At 41.3% G+C, this 14692-nt stretch overlaps 1 protein-coding gene across 3 annotated transcripts; it reads left to right on the top strand.

Moving 5' to 3' along the window:
• Positions 1 to 2919: 2919 nt before the first annotated feature.
• Positions 2920 to 14659, top strand: LOC117406009 (palmitoyltransferase ZDHHC20-B-like). Of its 3 annotated transcripts, XM_059019605.1 has the most exons (12): positions 3007 to 3092; positions 5073 to 5099; positions 5218 to 5312; positions 5716 to 5810; positions 7457 to 7577; positions 7671 to 7740; positions 8987 to 9019; positions 9307 to 9427; positions 11007 to 11042; positions 11929 to 12061; positions 12970 to 13096; positions 13778 to 14659. In XM_059019605.1, the coding sequence occupies exons 3-12, from the start codon at positions 5279 to 5281 to the stop codon at positions 13902 to 13904; spliced, it is 897 nt and encodes a 298-aa protein (XP_058875588.1). In that variant the 5' UTR covers positions 3007 to 3092; positions 5073 to 5099; positions 5218 to 5278; the 3' UTR covers positions 13905 to 14659. The 3 variants fall into 3 exon arrangements, with proteins under 3 accessions (XP_058875585.1, XP_058875586.1, XP_058875588.1); XM_059019602.1 differs by lacking the exon at positions 5218 to 5312 and having other exon boundaries at positions 2920 to 3092; positions 13778 to 14658; XM_059019603.1 differs by lacking the exons at positions 5218 to 5312; positions 11007 to 11042 and having other exon boundaries at positions 2927 to 3092; positions 13778 to 14650.
• Positions 14660 to 14692: the final 33 nt, after the last annotated feature.

The following is a 14692-nucleotide window of genomic DNA, read 5'->3' as shown; positions in this document are numbered from 1 at the left end:
CTCCAGCACTCATCACTGTAGGTGAATACCTTTCAACACTCAATACAGAACTACCTGTCCACTCCAGCACTCATCACTGTAGGTGAATACCTTTCAACACTCAATACAGAACTACCTGTCCACTCCAGCACTCATCACTGTAGGTGAATACCTTTCAACACTCAATACAGAACTACCTGTCCACTCCAGCACTCATCACTGTAGGTGAATACCTTTCAACACTCAATACAGAACTACCTGTCCACTCCAGCACTCATCACTGTAGGTGAATACCTTTCAACACTCAATACAGAACTACCTGTCCACTCCAGCACTCATCACTGTAGGTGAATACCTTTCAACACTCAATACAGAACTACCTGTCCACTCCAGCACTCATCACTGTAGGTGAATACCTTTCAACACTCAATACAGAACTACCTGTCCACTCCAGCACTCATCACTGTAGGTGAATACCTTTCAACACTCAATACAGAACTACCTGTCCACTCCAGCACTCATCACTGTAGGTGAATACCTTTCAACACTCAATACAGAACTACCTGTCCACTCCAGCACTCATCACTGTAGGTGAATACCTTTCAACACTCAATACAGAACTACCTGTCCACTCCAGCACTCATCACTGTAGGTGAATACCTTTCAACACTCAATACAGAACTACCTGTCCACTCCAGCACTCATCACTGTAGGTGAATACCTTTCAACACTCAATACAGAACTACCTGTCCACTCCAGCACTCATCACTGTAGGTGAATACCTTTCAACACTCAATACAGAACTACCTGTCCACTCCAGAACTCATCACTGTAGGTGAATACCTTTCAACACTCAATACAGAACTACCTGTCCACTCCAGCACTCATCACTGTAGGTGAATACCTTTCAACACTCAATACAGAACTACCTGTCCACTCCAGCACTCATCACTGTAGGTGAATACCTTTCAACACTCAATACAGAACTACCTGTCCACTCCAGCACTCATCACTGTAGGTGAATACCTTTCAACACTCAATACAGAACTACCTGTCCACTCCAGCACTCATCACTGTAGGTGAATACCTTTCAACACTCAATACAGAACTACCTGTCCACTCCAGCACTCATCACTGTAGGTGAATACCTTTCAACACTCAATACAGAACTACCTGTCCACTCCAGCACTCATCACTGTAGGTGAATACCTTTCAACACTCAATACAGAACTACCTGTCCACTCCAGCACTCATCACTGTAGGTGAATACCTTTCAACACTCAATACAGAACTATCTGTCCACTCCAGCACTCATCACTGTAGGTGAATACCTTTCAACACTCAATACAGAACTACCTGTCCACTCCAGCACTCATCACTGTAGGTGAATACCTTTCAACACTCAATACAGAACTATCTGTCCACTCCAGCACTCATCACTCACTGTAGGTGAATACCTAATAGAGACTAATGTGGTTATACCAGGAGAGCCTCCTATAAATCCTGTAAAAAATTACAAAAAACATAGTAAATGCATGTTAAAGAGTGATAAAGCAATGTTTAACCATAGAAATTAAAGAACAACTATGTAATATGGTAAATAACCATTCAGCAGTGAAGTCTGCCAACTGCATTCCTCTCGACACACACACGCTGACACACACACTCACATGCGCACACACACTGTATCATGAGCCCTCTAGTTTCAAATCCAGCTGCACTGCACAGATCAAGCATGGGCTCCTTCTAGTTTCAAATCCAGCTGCACTGCACAGATCAAGCATGGGCTCCTTCTAGTTTCAAATCCAGCTGCACTGCACAGATCAAGCATGGGCTCCTCCTAGTTTCAAATCCAGCTGCACTGCACAGATCAAGCATGGGCTCCTTCTAGTTTCAAATCCAGCTGCACTGCACAGATCAAGCATGGGCTCCTTCTAGTTTCAAATCCAGCTGCACTGCACAGATCAAGCATGGGCTCCTTCTAGTTTCAAATCCAGCTGCACAGCACTGTTAGCAGAGCAGTCTCAGAATCTCCTGCTGTCCAGCAAAGAGAAAGTCTCTTCTACAGTTAATCGATACAGGCGTACATATGCAGGCAGTGTGAAATTGGTCTCTCATAGGGGTGTAACCTTATCACAATAGAAATACGTCATGTTTGTGATACATGGCCAAAAGCACCACATAGCTCAGTGGATGTAGTTTACCGAATGGTCCTTGAATAAGAATAGCTACTCTCCCCTATCTCATTTAATCTCAATGCATCGTTACACCCCTAGGCTCTCTCAAAGCTTTCGTGGTATGTGGTTTGCAGTACTTCACCCTTTTCATTCTCTGACACCGTATTTCGAAACCCTGCGATAGCGACACAAACTAGGCTTTCTGTACTAATGCAAATCAATCTACATTGTGCTACTTGGAAAGGTTAAATTAAAAGACCGTATCACCGTTCACACTGAACACTGTGCATGGCTGTGAACAGTCTACCTCTTGTTTAGTTTTTTTAATCTCTGGGGACACGATAACATAATAGATTTTTTTTTTTTTTTAAAAAAGGTATTTTCTGCCGGATGGTACATTTTGAACTGATCAGTTTTGCAAGACTCACATATTCCAAATGGACCAGAAAAAGAGTGACCTGCATCTTTATGCCAAAAAACAGAATATAATATTAACTGCAATGGATAAAGTTGGTGGTTTACTATATTACACCCTAGTCTACAGTCAATCGGCAGTGTACAATGCAGACTTCTCTTTTAGAAATTCAATATTTACCTTGTCCTGGGCTGTCAAGAGTGTTAGAAAAACACCACAAAGAGCAGCTGCTGGTGAACTGGACGCATATACAGCTAAAAGTGAAATGACCTGGTAACAGTTTCAACGGACAAACTCGTTACTATGTAACTGTATACGCAAGCCCTCTCTTAATGATAGCGATAATTAAAAGGAGACGCGCCGACGTCACACGCAGGGCTTCCTCCTGCGGGCTGGGATGAAAATGGCGCCGTCTCACGTCTTGAAGTGCTGTCAGAAGGTTTTCTCTTGGATTCCTGTTGTTTTTATCGCTCTGGTGGTCGGCTGGTCGTACTATGCGTATGTCGTGGAGCTGTGTATCTGTAAGTAGGGGAAGTTTGATGAGCGGTTGCGTTTGTAAGCATTTGTTTGTGTGAAAAATCTGGCGTGGAATGTGCATTACATGAAGCAGGAAGCGCGTCTCATTCTCAAGTTGTTTATAACAACAGGATATACTGAGTTTCATATAACAGTGTTGTTCTGTAGTAATTCACTCTCTCTACATATTCATTATCGGGGCACTTTTGTTAGTGGACTAAACGATGCAGTTTAGTAGTAGGCTAGGCTACTGTATAGCGAGTAATTATGATTGCAGTGGATAGATACATATCCAGATGCTGCATTTAATCTAAGTATTATCTATTAGCTCCACACCTGGGTATAGTAAACGTGTTTTTTATTTTTATTTTAGAACAATCAATTTGTTTTGAACAACGCGCCCGACACATTGAAGCAGGTAGACTTAATATGCGGTAAATAATTATTTTGCGTAAACTTACTGTGTAATACGGTACGCGGTTTCCATGGTATGCTGACATGCAAAGAGATATGTTCCTGGTTTAATTACTTTGGTATATGTCAGTGATTGTGTGTGTACTCTGTAGCCTACATCACACAATGATACAATATATACACACACACACAGCCAAGTTCTCTATTTAAAACTAGTAAGGGTGATGACATTGCAAATATGTAATTCTTCGTCTTCTTCTTCTTCTTTATTATTATTATTATTATTATTATTATTATTATTATTTAAAAAAAAGCTTAACTTGATTGTGTTTATTAAACATAAACAATCTGAGCCTGTATAGAAGTCGACATGAAAAGTTCTTCCACCATTAACTAGCTGCAGTATTTGGTAATTGCCTGTCCTGCAGTGTAAAGCACTACCTTTGAATTAACTTGGCAGTAACTCGCATGCATCTTGACGTGTTCTGTGCTTGAAGTAAATCTGGCTGTTCTCCAATAGTAATTGAATGAGATCTTTACTCCTGTTGTGCTCCCAGCACACTCCTCCTCACACACTGACATAGCTTCCCTGTTTACTCCTCTGAAACCCTTCTGTTGAATTATCACCCTGATCTTTACTCCTGTTATGCTCCCAGCACACTCCTCCTCACACACTGACATCGCTTCCCTGTTTACTCCTCTGAAACCCTTCTGTTGAATTATCATCCTGATCTTTACTCCTGTTGTGCTCCCAGCACACTCCTCCTCACACACTGACATCGCTTCCCTGTTTACTCCTCTGAAACCCTTCTGTTGAATTATCACCCTGATCTTTACTCCTGTTGTGCTCCCAGCACACTCCTCCTCACACACTGACATCGCTTCCCTGTTTGCTCCTCTGAAACCCTTCTGTTGAATTATCACCCTGATCTGGTAGAGCTATGTATAGCGCATGTGTTAATAAAGTAAAATGCATTATTCACTGCAAGGACCATTGTTTTCCAGATCATACCAGTTAGCAACGCATTTGCGTTGCTAATAATCAAAGTAAGTTCTAAGCAGTTCATTTACACAACGAAATAATGGCAGTTTACGGTACGCTATCTAGACTTAACCTGTTACAGGTGTGTTTTTTTTTATGGAATTCAGGAAGAATCCTCTAGCTTGTAATCAGACAGTTAAAAACAAGGGAAAGAATCCGTCGCTGCGCAGCCTTGATTTTCCTGAAGGGGCAGGGTGTGTGTGGGCCCCTCGAGGCTGGATGTGAGATGCCTGTACAGTACACCAGCAGCCTGTCCCAATGCTGAGTAATACAGACTCCCTGTTGTGCCTGCAACAGGAATGCTTTATTCCATCATCCAGATCTGTTTCCATCTGTGCTTCATTATATCAGGGACAGCTATTGGGCTGCTCGGTTTTCTATACCCGTCTGCTCGTTGAAAAGCTGTTGTATTTAAAATGGAGCTTTAAAAGTATTACATGAGAGTACTAAGAAAGGACTGCACAGAATAAATCTGTCCAACATTGCAAAGTAATATTACAATTCTTTATTTTTTGTCTTTGATTTTCAGTCACAATCAGGAACACTGGTGAAAAAGGTGAGTGTGTGCTGATTTTATTCATGTTTTAATACCTGCTCCTGAAGTTCTGCTGGAAACATACTAAAGCACACTTATAACTGACTTTATTGCCATGTTACCATAACCCCATCAACAGTGAAGAATTGAGTGTCTTGGAGTTTGTCGGACACAGAAAATGAATTGCTTTGCAAGGCTGTATGTTGCACTGCTCCAGGATGTTCCACTCCTACAGTAAGTGGTTGTAAGTGATTAGATCAACCTGTTAGTTCAAGTATTTCATGAACATGTGTAATAAGAAGCATGCAGCCTAAGTGACCATGTACACCCTTTGAATGACTCTTCTGTATTCTCCAGTGCATTCTGGGTTATATAGGGCTATTGCACCTAACGCCACCATCAGTGGCCTGCAGGTCATCTTGTAAAAACTGACTTTTGTAAAGTCGTGGTACAGCACATGTTTTAAATGAATGGTTACAATATGGTTTGCTAAATTTATTGGTTTTAGATGGAATAGCCCAGTTTTTTTTTTTTTTTTTTTTGTCTCATTTGATTTCTGCTCTCTGTGCTTTTTACCTCTCGCTCTTTGCTCTGCACAGGGCTGCGTTCTGTTGACTTTCTCTTATTCATTTTGCAGTTGTCTACCTTGTGATATTCCATCTATCATTCATCATGTTTGTATGGTCCTACTGGAAGACCATTTTCTCAAAACCAGCCAATCCATCCAAAGAGGTAACTATCAGGATTTATTTATGAGCTGAAGCTGTGTGTGTTATGAAATCCAGTGATTTGTGTGGTACGATCTCTTACTGTACGAAACGGACAGACCAACACAGTGTACCTCATGCTGGCACATAATGCTTTGTCCATCTGTCTCCTTGACTCGATTATAACCAGAAATCTTAGTGGCAAGCGGCTCTCGAGCTAATGGACACTACAGTGTTGATGTGATCATACCCTGCTCTGTCAGGATAAGGCAAAGCTGGATTTGATTAGAGCATTTTACAGCACTGCCGTCGACCGAGGACTACCCATAGAAATAGGTGCAGTGTGAAATGCTCTTAATAACATCCAGGAGTGTCTTATCCTGACGAGGTGTAAGTTGATCAAGCCCATGGAGCAAGCACAGGACCCCAGGGTGGATAGTGTGGGAAATTTAATTTAATTTTATCACAGCATGGTCCTGTTGTATATATTGGTTATATTGGATAGGTTTATTATTTATTTACAGGGTTTTTTCAAATGTGATGTTGAACATTTAAAAATTTTAAATGTAATTGTTTTAATCCAAACATTCCTGAATACTTAAAAAGACAAATACAAAAAATGTATTTGAAGGGGCTCCTGAGTGGCGCATCCAGTAAAGGCGCTCCACGTGGAGTGCAGGATGCGCCCTGTAGCCTGGAGATCGCTGGTTCGAGTACAGGTTATGCCATCGGCGATCGTGGCCGGGAGTTCCCAGGGGGCGACGCACAATTAGCCGAGCGCCGCCCGGGTGGGGAGGGTTCAGGTCAGCAGGGTAATCCTCGGTTCACCATGCACCAGTGACTCCTGTGGCCGATAAGGCGCCTGCGGGTCTGCTGTAGAAGCCACTCGGATCCGTGTTGTCCTCTGGCACTATAGGTCTGGTGGCTTCGCTGTAGACCTGCAGCGTGAAAAAGCCGGCTTGGCAGGACACATTTCAGAGGACACGTGTGTCTGCCGCTGTTTCCCGAGTCAGCGCGGGAGCTGCAGCGGTCAACCGGGATAAAAATAATAGGACATTCCAGATTGGGGAGAAAACCGGGCTAAAAAAACATTGACGATTCAATTAAAAATAATAATAATAATAATAATTGGTTTAATTCTATATGTAATTATGGTGAGTGTTGTATAAACCTTTTAATACATATACTGTACTGGTATATAGAAGAAAAAACATCTGTCAGGCTACTTGCTGTAAACCCTCTTAATTGTATTAACATGCCATTCATTTGAGCTAACATCAAAAGGTCCATTTACTGTAATAGTTTACTCTATGTGGTTACAGCTAATGGAATAATACCATAAATCTTACATTTTGTGCACTTCTTTCCTTTAGAAGTCTCACATGTGCAGTTTTGAAATAAACCAGTTGCAAATACATTTTCAAAGAAGCGGATATAAAGTGTTCCCACACTGTAACATGGCTCTGTGTGTGTGTGTGTGTGGTCGGGGTTGTGGGGTTCCTGTGTGTGTGTGTGCGCGCGCGCTCGGGGTTGTGGGGCTCCTCTTTGTCGTGTGTCACATGCTCTTGAATCGTGCCCTTCAGATTTTTAATGCGTTCCCTGGTTGGTTGTGTTTTGTAAACACTCTTCTCTCTGTACATTAACACAGCAATGTCATGTTACTGGTTGCAGTTCTGTTTGCCCAAAGCAGATAAAGAGCAGTATGAGAGAGAAGAAAGGCCAGAAGCGCAACAAGAAATCCTCAAGAGAGTAGCTCAAAACTTGCCTCTCTACACCAGGACAGGCACCGGAGGTGAGCTTCCTGCCAGGCTCTGAGATGGACAGGAGTACGCAAAGTAGCTGTATCCTAAAACATGTGTTTCTTTCTTTCTTTCTTCCTCTTCAGCTGTACGGTACTGTGACAGGTGTCAAGTAATAAAACCTGATCGATGTCACCACTGCTCTGCATGTGATATGTAAGTCCTTTTTTATATTCCTTCTAATAAGGAAATGTAATTGATGTAATTACAAATGTAATTACAATGGGTTTTATATTAGCGTCAGCCTTTCTATTTCACCCAGTACCTTTTGGCAATGTGCTGAACTTCAATTAGCAAGTTTTCAGTGGCTTACAGATATGTCTCTTCACAGTAAGGGCATGGTAAAATTAAAACAAATATCGAAATAAAAAGTATGCAACACAAATGCATTTTGACTGATGATACAAAAATGCATACCTCGTATTGCAGAAGAATTTCTATTGATCCACACTCAAGCCTGTGGTGATCATGACCTGATCAATACAATTGATTCCCCAGCATTTACAATACGTTTAATCCCGTTTTCAAGCAGTCCATTTGTACACGGCCCCTTGGGTGGTCAGTATAAGCAGTTTGTGCTGTAAATAGAATTGCGGCTGTGCCTGTTACTCACCCCATTTAAAGGGCCTGCCCTCTATGCACGGTCTGAGATGAAAAGCCACAGTACAGGTCTGGCTCCTGCAATGAATATTGATTGATCAGTAATTCATCCAAGCTTTACTGTGCCTGCATATCCTGTGGTGCACTTGTGAGAATTTAGTTCATTCTGTTGGTTTTTTGACAACCCAACAGCAAAAGGTATAAGTCACGTCTGGTGATGTGTGTTGTTTTAAATAAGTGTCTGTTTTCTCAAGAATGCTCGTGTGGTATTATGAACTCGGGTATAATGTCCTAGTAAGCTTCGTAAGCCTCTTATGCTTTTGTCATTAACCTTGTTGCAAGCATCTTTTTGCTTTCAACTTGGAGCTGTATTTCTTCTGTGTCAAATGTAGACTGGATGCAATGCTATATCTCTCAAAACCGTTCTGCCGTGTAATCAATAGTATTTGTGTAATGATCATCAGGGTATAACTGCATGGTTCACAAGTTGAAAAATAGCAACACACTACAAAGATTAGTTGTATTGGGGTCCGTACTAAAGCAGTGATGCATTAATTTCCATTAATAAACATGATCAAAATAAATTAACAAAGCAAAATAAAAGTACAAAAAGTGAATACAGAAATAAATTGCATTGTTATCGATAACATGTAGCTTGTGCTTCAGTGAAAAAATAACTATCTGGTGAAAGGTTGTTTTGAGTTCATTCAATATAAATCTATTTAATTGCTGGCAGTTCTACTAGGGTTGTGTTTTTCCAGTTACTTGGTGCTGAAAGTTGTTTCATGTATTTCTTTTATAGGTGTGTTCTGAAAATGGATCACCATTGTCCTTGGTATGTGTTTGTTTTTCGTTTTATATAAACGTTGCATGCATTATAATATGATGTTGAGATTGTTTTACTTTTTCCTCGGGTGGCCACTGTGATTTATTTCTGCTTGAAGTTAAACACCTATGTTTTCCACTATGGGGCAAATCGAAGGCAAATTGCCCCCTCCATAGTAACTGTACCGTATTATATGGGCAATTTGCCCACAGTTGAAAATGAGACCAAAAAGTGTTTATTCTTTTGAGAGTAAATGTAGTGCTGTGTTTTCAATGGATTTCTCTTGTTTCTTGTAGGGTGAATAACTGTGTTGGATTTTCAAACTATAAGTTCTTCGTCCTGTTTTTGGCATATTCATTGCTCTACTGTTTGTTCGTTGCTGCCACGGTGCTGCAGTATTTCATTAAGTTCTGGGCAGTAAGTTTACATTTCTTCTTCCTGATAGTGTCTCAAATCAAATGGTTTTCTGTGATCAATCTTAAATTGCAGTCTGCTTTACTCACATTCGTTTAGTCAAGTGACAACATTCGGTTGTGTGCTGGCAGATTTTTTTTTTTTTTTTTTTTTTGTCTGTGCAGAATCCCAATGCATTTCACAAAGAGAGATGACCCCCAGTCAGTCTAGCAGTGGTTATTTTCAACGGCATGCAAATTATTTTCTTCTGATGACTCAACAAAGCAAACATCTCATAAAAATAGCACGCCTAGCTTGTAGAAATATTCAGCCTCTATACAAAGAACTTTCAGAAGGCACGTAGTAGCAGGGTCCTCCTGAATCCTGACCCGTCACCCTCTTCCATTCAGCCCTGAGCCTCTCTACCAGCTGTGCACAAGGCACTGTGTCGAGACCTCGGTGCACTTTCAGAAGAAGGCACGTGGTAGCAGGGTCCTCCTGAATCCTGACCCGTCACCCTCTTCCATTCAGCCCTGAGCCTCTCTACCAGCTGTGCACAAGGCACTGTGTCGAGACCTTGGTGCACTTTCAGAAGAAGGCACGTGGTAGCAGGGTCCTCCTGAATCCTGACCCGTCACCCTCTTCCATTCAGCCCTGAGCCTCTCTACCAGCTGTGCACAAGGCACTGTGTCAAGACCTCGGTGCACTTTCAGAAGAAGGCACGTGGTAGCAGGGTCCTCCTGAATCCTGACCCGTCACCCTCTTCCATTCAGCCCTGAGCCTCTCTACCAGCTGTGCACAAGGCACTGTGTCGAGACCTCGGTGCACTTTCAGAAGAAGGCACGTGGTAGCAGGGTCCTCCTGAATCCTGACCCGTCACCCTCTTCCATTCAGCCCTGAGCCTCTCTACCAGCTGTGCACAAGGCACTGTGTCGAGACCTTGGTGCACTTTCAGAAGAAGGCACGTGGTAGCAGGGTCCTGTACGGTGGCTGGGATTGAGAGCTTCTGTTCTAGTACTAGTTCCAGGTTACTAATTAAAATGTCAGAAAAAAAAAATTATTTGGAGGTACAGTAATTAAGGATTCATTTGTTTAGTTGCTTAAATTTGCCTTGTTTATGTTTTACATTTTTTGTATTCAGGTTAATAAATAATTATCCTCTAATGCTGCTTTTTCGTATACAGTCTTACAAAAATATGCGTAGTGGTGAAGTGTTTTTCTTTCATGGATGCCTGTTGCTGTTCCTGTATTTCAGTTTCTGCCCTGCATTACTGTCTTCCATGCTTTTAAAGATGCACGTTTTTATTGTTCCACTTACTGGATGAACTGCACTTCAGCTTGCAAAGTAAAAGGCTAAGTGTAAATAACAAGGTGTATCTGTTGTACTCTTCACATTACATGTTGTACTCCTGTTCATTCAAAATATCTTCATGCATTTGTTCTTGATTTAGTAGTAAAAAAAAAAAGAACATGCTTCCTAATATTCACACGTCCTCCCTCCCTCCCTCAGTGCTATTGACTATTTTCTCACTTCAGTTCCATTCCATCCCATAAAGCTGCTTTACATTGTGATCTAATAAAGTCTGTCTCTGTTTGCACTAAGCTTTGCCGCAGGAAAGCTGCAGAGAATTGTCCAAAGGTAAAAGTGTTGATGTAAATCCTTGTGCAGTGCTTGCGTTTTCTAGACCTGTGCCTTTGAGCTTAGGCTTTGCTTCACTGTTTGTTTGTTAGTGTTCGTGTTGTACAGTATATCTTTTGCAGTGCGCAGGAAAATGTATAACTTCTGAAAATGTTCTTGGATCCCTTTTCTTGAATCCCTTTTCTTTCAATCCTGATTTTATTATTTTTAATTGATTAACTTTGACTGATGTGAAGCCCTCCAGGCAACAATGAATGTGTTCAGTAATGCCATGTTTGATGAAATGTGGACATTTCTGCTTATGTGGAAATACAACTATTAGGATTCAGGGTTGGAGTCAATTACTGTTTTTTCAATTCCTATTCCCTTTTCATCAATTCCAGCACATCACTGATCAAAATTGCAATTAGCAATATTCTGTTAATGAGCTTCTCGCAGTGGCAGCAGATTTATTAAATTGAAGTCACTGTTTGTCAGTCAATTAAACTGGCTTCAAATGAAAGCCGTTGAACAAGCACAACAATTAGTATGGCTCTAAAATATCCATTCAGATTTGTTTTGAAGGATTTGGAATTGGGGATTGATTTTAAACAGGAATTGGGTTTGAAAACCAGGAATTGACCCCCATGCTGTTAGCATTGCCTCTGATGAAAGGTTAGGTTAGTGCTGGTTTCTCAGACCCTGTCCAGCACTAATCTCTGACAGCCTGACCCCAGGGAACATTGGGCAGTCCATGATTAGTGCTAATCGGGGTCTGTGAAACCAGCCCAGGAGCCAGGATCATTTCAGGAAAGACTACGGTATTCGATGCCTGTACGTTTTTCAGTATGTCTCGTGTAATCGCCTTGCATATCTTTTGATTTGTGCCTTTTTGTTTTCCTCTCAGAGTGAACTTCCAGACTCTCACGCCAAATTCCACGTGCTGTTTCTGTTTTTTGTGGCCGCCATGTTCTTCATCAGTATTCTGTCCCTGTTCAGTTACCACTGCTGGCTCGTTGGTAAGAACCGATCTACCATAGGTAAGAAACCCTGCTGTGAAGTCTGGATGCTATTGGAATGAATAATGTCATGGGGATTCATTGTACATCTCAATAGAGGAGACTGACTACTTGTGAAGAGGTTGTGCAAAGGGTGTAATAAATGCAATGTCCACACCAGGGTTTTGCTCCCAAAAACTGTCCGTTTATTTAATTCAAATAACAAAAAGAATAAAACTTCTCAAAACTCAAGCAGGTTGCCCCAATACCAGCAGCGGTGTAGGGGAAGCACAACGGCAGATTGCAGTCCCAAACCAGTAACCGCAAGTCCTCCGTGCACGAAACTGTGCTCTTGGTGCAAGTGTCAGTGAAGTGCTGATGGTGCTCCGTTGCGCTGTGCTGTGCTGTGCAGTGAGATAGTGAATCAGGTATGCACTGGCTCCATGGCTGCAGCTCCGCTATCCGTTTTACTCCTCTTTACATTTTCCCTCCTGACCACACAGGTCTTTTCTCGTGCTTATCACAGACAACACCCCCCCCCCCCCCCCCCTTTGTACTACCCAACTCCTCCCTGCAATCAGCTTGGTGCCCCATCAGCCAATCACATTTGAGTCGTTTCGTGTTCTGACAGCTACGTGCCCCCACCAAGATGGCCGACTTCCTGTTTCTGCCCACCGTCGAGTCGACCCGTCTGTGGGGAAGTGTACTACCAGCCTTACACAGCACCCTTTCTGATCAGGAGGGAGATTTAGTGTCGATTCTTTCTCTATTTATCACACTACTGTATGCTCATTTCTGTTGCATATTATTGTGCAGCTCTGTTCCTACAGTAATTTCATATTGTTATCCCTGGAATCAAAGAATTGAAGGACTAATTGAACTGTAGAATAGGCGTTATAAGATTTCTCAGGAAGATTAACCCTTGATCTTGTTTTTTTGTTTTTCTCCAGAGGCTTTCCGTGGACCTGTGTTCAGAAATGGTCCAGATAGAAATGGGTTTTCACTTGGGTTCAGCAAGAACCTGAAGGAAGTGTTTGGAGATGAGAAGAAGTACTGGCTGCTGCCGGTGTATACGAGGCAGGTGTCCTGTGGCATTCACAAAGATTATTATTATTATTATTATTATTATTATTATTATTATTATTATTATTATTATTATTATTCAGATGCATGCAGAATATTTTCATGGATTCATAAGAAGTGGTTAGCGGTTGTCACTGTGGTCATCGCTTCTTGTTTAACAGATGCATCCCACATGCTCCTCTCCTTTTTCAGTGCCATTGTTATATTTAGTGTAACCATGAATTCAATTAACTAAGGCAACATTGGCAACAAGTTAAATCAAAGGCTCTCTCATTGCTATGCCTGGTAAATCCACGGACTGAGTCAAGTTTTGCTATGTTGAGATACTGTTACTTTAAGTGAAAAGCAAATCTTTAGACTCATTTTGGACATGTTGGTTTATGTTACATTGTTATCAAAAATCTTCACTTGTGTTTAGAAATGCAACAATTAATTGATTATTGATCGCCATAACCACCCTCGTCTTGCGTATGTAATATTACTGGCATATGCATGTTTCGGTAGTATTTGAAGGATTTCTTGCAGAGCCTGCTTATTCTCAATGCGTCGGTTATTGCTTATTCAGGTAGGAAAGCATTGTTGCTGATTGCACCTCTGCTTGTATTCAATGAAAGCGTCGTTGTCTTCTGGCTGGGTATTTAATGCACTTTCATTTCTGTTTGTGTCACTGAACAGCTTGGGGGATGGATCTACTTTCCCAACACGACTGGTCAGTCTGGATCCAGAGCAGCCCACTATAGACGTCCAACCAGAATCTACTAAAAGGTATTCTAAATCAGTGAAGTCCCTCTCGGCCAATTAAAATAGCTTGTTTCTCAAGATTCCAGAACATTTTGTTTTGTTGCTTCAATGTACTGGCAACCTCCAGCCTCAGATTGACTTAGGATAATTCTAACATGCTGGGCCATTCTTAATGTATTATTTTATTAATTTATTACAGCCAAGCTTTGTAGAAGTAGACATGAGTAATCGAGTGAAATGCTTGAACCCTTATCTGAGAGCCACAGCTGCGATCAAGCATACACTCAGAAAAACAACACCAAGAAAAAGCTTCATCAGTTTATTCAGTTACACACACCTAGCATTATTCCAGTCTTACTGTAACTAACTGAATGGTTGAGGTGTTTTAAAAGGTTAAAACTCTTGTTTTTTTTGTCATACTGTTGCTCTACACATGGCTATCCTCATCCTTTTAGCTCTACTCTTGTGATGTCCTGAAGTATTTAATTTCATGCTTGCTTTCACACTCTGTGTAATGACTAGGAGATTTCAGTCACATGTTGAGTTTGACGTAAAGGGTCCAGGGAAATGAATAGCATGATAGAGGGGACCCAAAAATGTGACTTTATTAGGTGGCATGATTTTGTTTTTCAAATGAATGCTTGCCATCAACACCCCACTTTCAGGTTTTATATAAATCCTTGTGATGGTTGCTTTTCAAAGAGGTTTTATTATTAGGGTTATTATTGGGATCAGGGACATTTTTCAAATCCTGCAAACTATTTGATTATGTTTACGTTGTATTTCATGTTTTATTTGAAATGTTATTACGGTACATGTACACCTTTTACAAAGTGCAAAATCTTGCAT

The sequence above is a fragment of the Acipenser ruthenus genome, unplaced genomic scaffold (genome assembly GCF_902713425.1).
Source record: "Acipenser ruthenus unplaced genomic scaffold, fAciRut3.2 maternal haplotype, whole genome shotgun sequence".
Classification (NCBI taxonomy): domain Eukaryota; kingdom Metazoa; phylum Chordata; class Actinopteri; order Acipenseriformes; family Acipenseridae; genus Acipenser; species Acipenser ruthenus.
This window is presented reverse-complemented; position numbering and strand designations above follow the sequence as displayed.